This window comes from Bubalus kerabau, chromosome X (assembly GCF_029407905.1).
Source record: "Bubalus kerabau isolate K-KA32 ecotype Philippines breed swamp buffalo chromosome X, PCC_UOA_SB_1v2, whole genome shotgun sequence".
Lineage (NCBI taxonomy): Eukaryota > Metazoa > Chordata > Mammalia > Artiodactyla > Bovidae > Bubalus > Bubalus kerabau.
The window spans coordinates 164,708,013-164,718,787 of NC_073647.1; the positions used below are offsets into that span (position 1 = coordinate 164,708,013).

The window sequence follows — 10,775 nt, forward strand, 5'->3', positions numbered from 1 at the left end:
AGCCCACACTGGCACAGAGCTGGGTCATGTTTCCTTTTGGTCCAGACCCTCCAGTCCCTGTGTGATCTCAGCCCCAGGAGAACCTCCCGGTGCTTGCGAATTTTCAGCTGTTGTTGTTGAAAAGATTCAGGGGAGGTCCTTAAAGAGCAGTCATCCCTTTTACTCTGGGCTGTTTTTAACCCACCCCACCCGAGTAAGACCCACCTCAGAAGAGACAGAAGGACCACTGTCCTGAGTATCTCTGACCTTCAGATGGTGGGGAGTGGAGTCCTGGGCTTGCTTTAAGTGTTAGCAGCTAGGTATGCATGGATGGATGAGTAGCTGAATGGATAAGTGAGTGGATAGATGGATGGATGGATGGGTGGATGAATGGATAAGTGAGTGGATGGATGTATGGATAGATGGATAGGTGGATGGATGGGTGGATGGATGATAAGTGAGTGGATGGATGGATGGATGATGGATGGATAGATGGGTGGATGCATGCATGGATTGATAAATGAGTGGATGGATGGTTGGATGGATGGGTAGATAAGTGAGTGGGTAGATGGATGGATGATGGGTGGATAAACGGCATGTGGTCTATTCACACAGTGGAATATGACACAGTTGTGAAAAAAGAGTGAAGTTCTGGCACAGGCTACAGCGTGGCTGGACCCTGAACACACACTGCTCAGTGAGAAAAGCAGACACAGAAGGACACGCAGTGTGTGATTCCACTGATACGAAACGTCCTGAACAGGCAAATCCACAGACTCAGAAGGCACACCAGGGGCTGGGAAGACGTGGGAACTCTTAAGGGTACAGCATCTCCTTTTGAGGGGGATGGACATGTCTGGAACCAGACAGAGATGATGGTCGTGAAGGCTTGTGAGCCCTGCTCTGTACCACAGAACCCTCCACTTTCAGCATGGCATGATAGGTGAATCTGAGCTCCAGGTTTTAAACGTGTATCTGGGGAAGGGATGGCCATGGCGTGCAAGGCTTCTTTTCAAGACAATGAGGACGTTCTGGGATTGCGTGATGGGGCTGGTTGCTTCTCTTTGAAAATATACAAAAAACCACTGTACTGTCTCTGGAGCTCAGATGGTCAAGAATCCGCCTGCAATGCAGAAGACGCAGGTTTGATCCCTGGGTCAGGAAGACCCCCTGGAGGAGGGCATGGCTGCCCATTCTGGTATTCTTGCCTGGAGAATCCCATGGATGGAGGAGCCTGGAGGGCTACAGTCTAGGGAGTCACAGAGAGTCGGACACAACTGAGGGGCTAACGCCCGCACCGCTACGTCGACTTTGCAGAGGTGACCTTGATGATGTTTTCCTGGTGGCTCTGTAAAGCCGTTAAAAAGAGAGGTCGACGGGGATGGGGGGTTCCCAGGAGCCAAGGATGCACGGGCAGCAGCTCTGTGCAAGCTTGTGTGTGATGCCTGCGTGTAGCTTCCTGCAGAACGTCCGCCCCACTCTGCACCCTGCGGCCCCCAAGCCCGCAGGCTGCCCCGTGCCTCTGGCAAAGAGTCGCCTCTGCCTGCCCAGCACCCCGGGGACCGTCTTGTGGTCACCAGCAACTGTTTCTGGCTCATTTCACGCCACTTCCATCCCTCACCCCCGGGCCTCCGCCCCGCCCGCGGCTTTGGGAGCCGGCCGCATCTGTTAGATGTGATTTCTTTATGAATCAGCAGTGCGTCGCCGTGCTGCAGGGGAGGGGGCTGCCTGCCCGGTCCCCGAGACGGGCACAGGTGAAAGCTTGGGGGGGCCCCCGGGGGGCTGGTGGTGGTGGTGTGGTGGGGGGAGGCGGCAGCTTCAGGGTGCAGACAGAGGCCTCCTGGACGCCCACGTGGCTTCTCTGCGGGGGCCAGCCGCTGTGTTATGCAAATGGAGTCTCTTTTGAAGCTCCCACCGGGAGGTTACGACAGATCCGGGGGAAGGAAGGGGGGAGTCATCACTGGGCAGAGGTGGAAAAGTGTGTTAGCTGCTGACTTGTAGTCCGACTCTGCGACCCCGTGGACTGTAGCCCCGCCAGGCTTTTCTGTCCGTGGGATGCTCCGGACAAGAATACTGGAGTGGGTTGCCATGCCCTCCTCTAGGGGATCTTCCCCAGCCTGGGATGGAACCCAGGTCTCCTGCACTGCAGGCGGATTCCTGACCATCTGAGCCCCCAGGGGAGCCCCCAGCAGGCTCCCTGCCCCCCAATGCCACTCGACGGGGGAGGCTGGGCTTTCTGTCTCCAGCTCTGTGCACCCCCCCATCTTCTCAGATTCCCCCCACCTCCCCCCACGACTGTGGACACGCAGTAGCCTCCAAGTCACCCCCAGCCACATCCCCTCCCCGAGTTTCCCTTTCCCCTGCAGATCAGAGACCTCTATCCTCTCCACCGTACCCCCTCACGTGGCCTCCACGTGTGATCCTGAGACATTTGGGACCTTTTGCTCCTGAACCCCAAAGATGCATGGAGGTTGGGGGCCATGAGGTGTGGAGTTGCACCCCACACACACCACAACTGTACGCTCGCACCTGGCCGCGAGCTAGTGGTGCGGAAAGTTTCCAACTCAAAGTGAAACCAGGGTCATTTTTAAATGGGTTTGAGGAACCTCGTTCGGCGCACCCCCACCGCAGATGTTACATCTCCTGTGGAGGAACAGACAGATGCCCCGGGGCGCCAGGGTCCGAGAGGGGAGCTGCAATGCCATGGGCTTTGAAGGGCCATGTGCTGGCTTCCTTGGCGACTCAGGGACCATGGTTCCTGGCAACAGACACCCCGTGGATGGACACCCTCCCCGGACCGCACCAGCAGGTGTCCAACTGCCAGGCGCACGTGAGCCGGGGGGCGTCTTCCGGGCCTGAGCTATAACGGGGCTGGCACCCGGTTGCCCAGCTGAGCCCCACGCCCTGATTTCTGGAGCCCTGATATCAGGCACACATACACACACACACACACACACACACACACACACACACACACACACGGTGAAAAACAGAAGTGACAGCTTCAGCCATGGGAAAAAGAGCAACTTCATCAGGTGGCTGAGACAGTGAAGAATCCACCTGCAATGCAGGATCAAACCCAGGTTTGATCCCTGGGTTGGGAAGATCCCCCGGAGGAGGGCATGGTTTGCCTGCAAAAACCCTGTCGACAGAGAAGGCTGGCAGGGTACAGTCCATGGGGTTGCAGAGTCGGATGCGACTGAATGGACTGAGCAAAGAGGTAACAAAACCATCCCCCAGACTTTGAAAGAACCAACAGAAATGAACTGCGAGCTGCCTTTGGGTTGCATTTACATAAGAAGTTACAAAGAAAGTGACCCTTGGAACCCACTGTGTCCAGAAGGCGGAGGGCAGGCAGCCCCAGGAACTGCTTCTCCCCTGGGCCCTGGGCCCCTTTCTCTGTGTGAGTCTGAGGGGCCAGCCAGTCACGAGCAAGGTGCTCCGGGGACTTGTCTGTTTTGAGCGGGGAGGAAGGTCAGCAGGAAAAAACAGAAGTTCAAGAGTGCAAGTTTCAGGTTCCAGCAGCAGGAGGAGTCAGCTCAGAACTCAGTGTCTCCAGCAGGCTGGCACTTCCAGTCAGGCTGCAGGGCCTCTTACCACCCCACGCTAAGTCATTCAGTCGTGTCTGATGCTTTGCGACCCCATGGACTGTAGCCCACCAGGCTTCTCTGTCCATGGGATTCTCCAGGCAAGAATACTGGAGTGGGTTGCCATTTCCTCCTCTAGGGGATTTTCCCAACCCAGGGATCGGACTGGGCCCTCCCGCACTGCAGGCAGACTTTTTGGCATCTAAGCCACCAGAAAAGCCCACAATTGAATACACATGTGTTTATATATATGCATACACATGCATGTATATACCAGGTTTATATCTGTGTGTTATGTATAGACACACACACATATATACATGCAGTGGGCTTCCCAGGTGGCACCCGTGGTAGAGAACCCATGTGTCAACTTAGGAGACCTGGGTTCGATCCCTGGGTCAGGAAGATCCCCTGGAGGAGGGCATGGCAACTCTCTCCAGTACTCTTGCCTGGAGAATCCCACGGACAGAGGAGCCTGGTGGGCTACGGTCCAGAGGGTCACAAAAAAGTCAGACACCAGTGCAGTGACTAAGAATGCATACATGCAGTATGGTGTGTGTGTATATGCCACACACACACACACACACACACACACACACATATACATATATACATGCAATGGGCTTCCCTGCTGGCTCAGGTAAATAATATTCTGCAGACAAAGACTCCGCCTGCAGTGTGGGAGATCTGGGTTCCACCCCTGGATTGGGACGATCCCCTGGAGAAGGGAAAGGCTACCCACTCCAGTATTCTGGCCTAGAGAATTCCATGGACTCTATAGTCCATAGGGTCCCAAAGAGTCAGACATGCCTGAGTGACTCTCACTTTTTTCACATACATGCAACATGGTGTGTGTGTATATATGTCACACACACATATATGTATACATGTCACACATATATACATGTATACATGCAATATGGTATGTGTGTGTATATCACACATATATACATATATACATGCAATATGGTATGTGGGTATATACATGACATATATACAGACAATATGGTGTGTGTCATATATATATATACATATATACATGCAATATGGTGTGTGTGTATATATCACATATATATACATATACACATACAGTATGGTGTCTGTATATATATCACATATATATATACATATATACATGCAATATGGTGTGTGTATACATATCACATACATATATATGCAATATGGTTTGTGTGTATATATCACATATATATACATATATACAGGCAATATGATGTGTGTGTCACATATATATATACATATTTACATACAATATGATGTGTGTGTCTATATCACATATATATACGTATATACAGACAATATGGTGTGTGTGTCATATATATATATATATATATACACGCAACATGGTGTGTGGGTAATATATCACATATATGCATGCAATATGTGGGTGTCAAGTATATATATACATGTGTACATGGTATATGGTGTGTGTATATATATCACATATGTATGCATATATACATGTAATATGGTGTGTGTGTCACATATATATACATTCAGTTCAATTCAGTTCAGTCGCTCAGTCATGTCCGACTCTCTGTGACCCCATGAATCGCAGCACACCAGGCCTCCCTGTCCATCACCAACTCCCGGAGTTCACTCAGACTCATGTCCATCGAGTCGGTGATGCTAGCCAGCCATCTCATCCTCTGTCATCCCCTTCTCTTCCTGCCCCCAATCCCTCCCAGCATCAGAGTCTTTTCCAATGAGTCAACTCTTCGCATGATGTGGCCAAAGTACTGGAGTTTCAGCTTTAGCATCATTCCTTCCAAAGAAATCCCAGGGCTGATCTCCTTCAGAATGGACTGGTTGGATCTCCTTGCAGTCCAAGGGACTCTCAAGAGTCTTCTCCAACACCACACTTCAAAAGCATCAACTCTTCAGTGCTCAGCTTTCTTCACAGTCCAACTCTCACATCCATACATGACCACAGGAAAAACCATAGCCTTGACTAGACAGACCTTTGTTGGCAAAGTAATGTCTCTGCTTTTGAATATGCTATCTAGGTTGGTCATAACTTTCCTTCCAAGGAGTAAGCGTCTTTTAATTTAATTGCAATCACCATCTGCAGTGATTTTGGAGCCCCCCAAAGTAAGGTCTGACACTGTTTCCACTGTTTCCCCATCTATTTCCCATGAAGTGATGGGACCAGATGCCATGATCTTCATTTTCTGAATGGTGAGCTTTAAGCCAACTTTTTCACTCTCCTCTTTCACTTTCATCAAGAGGCTCTTTAGTTCCTCTTCACTTTCTGCCATAAGGGTGGTGTCATCTGCATATCTGAGGTTATTGATATTTCTCCTGGCAATCTTGATTCCAGCTTGTGCTTCTTCCAGCCCAGCGTTTCTCATGATGTACTCTGCATAGAAGTTAAATAAGCAGGGTGACAATATACAGCCTTGATGTACTTCTTTTCATATTTGGAATCAGTCTGTTGTTCCATGTCCAGTTCTAACTGTTGCTTCCTGACCTGCATATAGGTTGCTCAAGAGGCAGGTCAGGTGGTCTGGTATTCCCATCTCTTTCAGAATTTTCCACAGTTTATTGTGACCCACACAGTCAAAGGCTTTGGCATAGTCAATAAAGCAGAAATAGATGTTTTTCTGGAACTCTCTTGCCTTTTTCATGATCTATACATGCAATATGGTGTGTGTGTCACACATATATGCATATATAATGCAATATGGTGTGTGTGTGTATATATCACATATATAGATATATACATATACAATATGGCATGTGTGTATATATCACATATATATACATATATACATGCAATATGGTGTGTGTCAAGTATATATATATGTGTACATGGTATATGGTGTGTGTGTATCACATATATATATACATATATATGCAATATGGTGTGTGTGTATATATCACATATATATACATATATACATACAATATGTGTGCGTATATATATCACATATATACATACAATATGGTGTGTGTATATATATCACATATATAGATATATACATGGAATATGGTGTGTGTATCACATATATATAATATATACATGCAATATGGTGTGTGTCACATATATATATGTATATACATACAGTATGGTGTGTGTGTATATATCACATATATATACATATATACATGCAATATGGTGTGTGTCAAGTATATATATATACATGTGTACATGGTATATGGTGTGTGTGTATATATCACATATATATATACATGCAATATGGTGTGTGTCAAGTATATATATATATATACATGTGTACATGGTATATGGTATGTGTGTGTATATATCACACATATATATACATATATACATGCAATATGGTGTGTGTCAAGTATATATATATGTGTACATGGTATATGGTGTGTGTGTATCACATATATATATACATATATATGCAATATGGTGTGTGTGTATATATCACATATATATACATATATACATACAATATGTGTGCGTATATATATCACATATATACACATATATACATACAATATGGTGTGTGTATATATATCACATATATAGATATATACATGGAATATGGTGTGTGTATCACATATATATAATATATACATGGAATATGGTGTGTGTCACATATATATATACATATATACATACAGTATGGTGTGTGTCAAGTATATATATATATATATACATGTGTACATGGTATATGGTGTGTGTGTGTGTATATCACACATATATACATGCAATATGGGGTGTGTGTGTATATCACATATATACACATATACACATACAATATGGTGTGTGTGTCACATATATATATGTAATGTGTGTGTCTATATCACACGTGCATATACCATAGGACATCGGCGCTCCCGCGAACGTGTGTGTGCACCCGTGACGCTCCCGTGTGTCCGCCCCTCTCCCAGGACAGCCCGTCCTCCGGCGCCTCTCACCTGCCCGGTACCCCCCCTTTCCCTCCTTGTCTTGCAGATCGGCACCCCGTATCCCGAGGCCACCCCCAACGGCCGCAGCATGGACGTGAACATGACGCGCCCGGACAACGCCACCATCCTGATGCTGCGCGACCCGGCCATCGCGGTGGTGCTGCCCGTGGTGTACTCGCTGGTGGCGCTGGTGAGCATCCCGGGCAACCTGTTCTCGCTGTGGGTGCTCTGCCGGCACATCGGGCCCAAGACGCCGTCGGTCATCTTCATGATCAACCTGAGCGTCACGGACCTCATGCTGGCCTGCGTGCTGCCGTTCCAGATCTACTACCACTGCAACGGCAACCACTGGGTGTTCGGCGTGCTGCTCTGCAACGCCGTCACCGTGGCCTTCTACGCCAACATGTACTCGTCCATCCTCACCATGACCTGCATCAGCGTGGACCGCTTCCTGGGCGTCGTGTACCCGCTGGCGTCCGCACGCTGGCGCCGCCGCCGCTACGCGCTGGCTGCGTGCGCCGCCGCGTGGCTGCTGCTGCTGGCGGCGCTGTCCCCGCTGGCGCGCACCGACCTCACCTACGCCGTGGACGCGCTGGGCATCGTCACCTGCTTCGACGTGCTCAAGTCCAACATGCTGCCCAGCGTGGCCATGTGGGCCGCCTTCCTCTTCACGCTCTTCGTCGTGCTCTTCCTCATCCCCTTCGTGGTCACCGTGGCCTGCTACACCGCCACCATCCTGACGCTGCTGCGCTCCGCCGACCGCCACGGCCGCGCGCAGCGGCGCCGCGCCGTCTCCCTGGCCGCCGTGGTGCTGTTCGCCTTCGTCGCCTGCTTCGCCCCCAACAACTTCGTGCTCCTGGTGCACATGGTCAGCCGCCTCTTCCTGGGCCGCAGCTACTACCACATCTACAAGCTCACGCTCTGCCTCAGCTGCCTCAACAACTGCCTGGACCCCTTCGTCTACTACTTCGCGTCCAGCGAGTTCCAGCTGCGCCTCCGCGACTACCTGGGCTACGGCCCGCTGCCCGCCGCCGACAGCCCCGACAGCCGCCACGAGAGCCTCTTCTCCGGGCGGACCCTGTCCGCGCGCTCCGTGGACGGGCAGGAGGCGCCCGAGAGGCCCAGCGTGAAACGGCAGGAGAGCGTGTTCTGAGACAGGCACTCCTCATCGCGAGTGGAGCGGGGGGCGTTGAAGGACACCAGGCGTCTTTGGGGCCTGTTTTCCGTCACTCTGGGTGCGCTGGGATTCAGCCGGACCACGCTGGACGGGAGCCTTCTCTGCCTGCCGCCTCCCCGCCGACCGCCCCCAGCCACAGCAGGTCCTCCTGGGGTCTGCGGTGGTTCCTGGCCTGACCCCTGCGATCCTTTGAGGACCGGGCGAGACCAGCGAGCACACGAACCCGCAGCAGCCCCCCGCAGCTGTGAGGTTTTGAAAAGATGATGGACCGCAGTTCCTGGAGCGCCGGGGATGCTGAGACAGCAGGTCGTCAGGCTCTGCCTGAAATAACCTCTGTGCATGACAGGGAGAAGCATAGGATAAGTTCAGGGTTCCCTCGGGGGGGTGGGGTGGGGGGATGGAGAAGAAAACAGCTCTGAAGCCTGTAAGGTGACACCTGGCAGGGGCCAGTGGGGAGGGGCTCAGGGAGACCCCCAGGGCAGGGTGGCTGCAAAGCAGGTGACATCCCCCCCATCAGACCTCAGAGATGTTGGTGGGATTGTGAGCCGATGTTAACGCGAGCAGTTGGTCCCCCGACGTCATTGCTTGGGAATGAGAACCACACACGCGTGTGGCGGAGTGGATGGTGTCCCAACCCTGCAAATCCACGTCTGCCCGGAATATCAGAGTGTGACCTACAGGATCAGGGTGGCCCTAGACCCCGTGACAGGGTCCTTAAAAGACACCAAAGAGGAGAGACACGGACACAGAGGAGAATCCACGTGGACATGGAAGCAGAGATGGGAGGGAGGCGGCCACCAGCCCAGAGACTGACGCCCGGAGCCCTCAGAAGCCGGAAGAGGCGGGGAGGACCCTCCCCTGGAGACTCTGCAGGGAGCTCAGCCCTGGGACACCCTGACCTCAGACGCGTGGTCCCCGGGACTCGGGGAGGATGGACGCCTGTCTGGGGCGTTAAGCCCCTCATTTATACAACCGTCACGGCTGCCCTAGGAGACCCCTACAGTCTGCAATTCTGAGACTGGGCCTCTGGCCACTGGCCGGGTGATTCTAGGGGTCGCAGTGCCTGATGCTGGCTCCCGGGGCGGGACCTGCATAGGGCAGTCCATGCTCTTGGCGAGGAGAAGGACTCGCCTGGGGGTCCCATCCATCCCCATCCCCACCATGGGAGCCCCACACAGAGGACAGTGTCCAAGCCAGTCTGCAGTGTTTGCACAGGGCAGAGACCCACCGTTTGCTGCTTTCAGAATGCGGGCCAGACACGCCCCCCGCCTGAGAAAGGACATGCGCCCACCGGTGGCTGGAGAAGGGCCGGCTTCAAGGACTCGGATCGCCCCAGGATGGTGTGTGGTCCACACGCTCTTCCCAACTGTTCCCCGAGCCAAGCCCCTAGAAAGTCAGGTCGCCACGACAACAGTCCGGAGGCAGAAAAAACCCTGACCCAGCAAGACAGTGGCAGCCACGTCCTGGGCGTGGGCTTCCAGCGTCTGACTCTAAAAAGCTGTGAAAAACCTCAAACCACCCTCACGGAACCGTCTTCTTGCTGAGCTGAGAACAAGCATCACCATTTGAATTCGGAGGAAGCCAGTCTAAGCAATAACACTGCCCCTCACCACCCCCAACCCCCAGTCCTCAATGGGTGTGACGTCCATCCAGCCTTTGGGTCCCAGAGAGCTCAGGTCACATTTCGTCACCATCTTCACCAACAGTTCGTTGTCCGGCCCCTCAGGGTCACCGACATCTCCCTGATTTCTGCGTCCCAAGGACCCCCAGTTCCACTGAAGTTGCCCAGTATCCAACAGCATCTTCAGGGAACCGTCGGCCTTTCCGAGGGGTGCCTGTCGGATCACTGAAAATCCCAGGGCTGGATTTCCTTCTGTTTCAGCACGTTAATAATATTGTTCTTGTTCAGTCGCTCAGTCGTGTCCGACTCTTTGCGACCCCATGGACTGCAGCACACCAGGCTTCCCTGTCCTTCACCATCTCCCGGAGTCTGCTCAAACTCATGTCCATCGAGTCAGTGATGCCATCCAACCATCTCCTCCTCTGTCATCCGCTTCTCCTCCCGCCTTCAATCTTTCCCAGCATCAAGGTCTTTCCCAAAAAGCCAGCTCTTCGCGTCAGGTGGTTAG

General features: G+C 52.0%; 1 protein-coding gene across 1 annotated transcript; it reads left to right on the forward strand.

Moving 5' to 3' along the window:
- Positions 1–7,557: 7,557 nt before the first annotated feature.
- On the forward strand, positions 7,558–8,941 carry P2RY8 (P2Y receptor family member 8). Its single transcript, XM_055565104.1, has one exon. It carries the CDS (start codon positions 7,558–7,560, stop codon positions 8,620–8,622), a length of 1,065 nt encoding a protein of 354 aa, XP_055421079.1. The 3' UTR covers positions 8,623–8,941.
- Positions 8,942–10,775: the final 1,834 nt, after the last annotated feature.

Bases quoted from the DNA above. Each gene is read 5' to 3' on its own strand.
- P2RY8 (XM_055565104.1), top strand. From the start codon at position 7,558: ATGGACGTGAACATGACGCGCCCGGACAACGCCACCATCCTGATGCTG.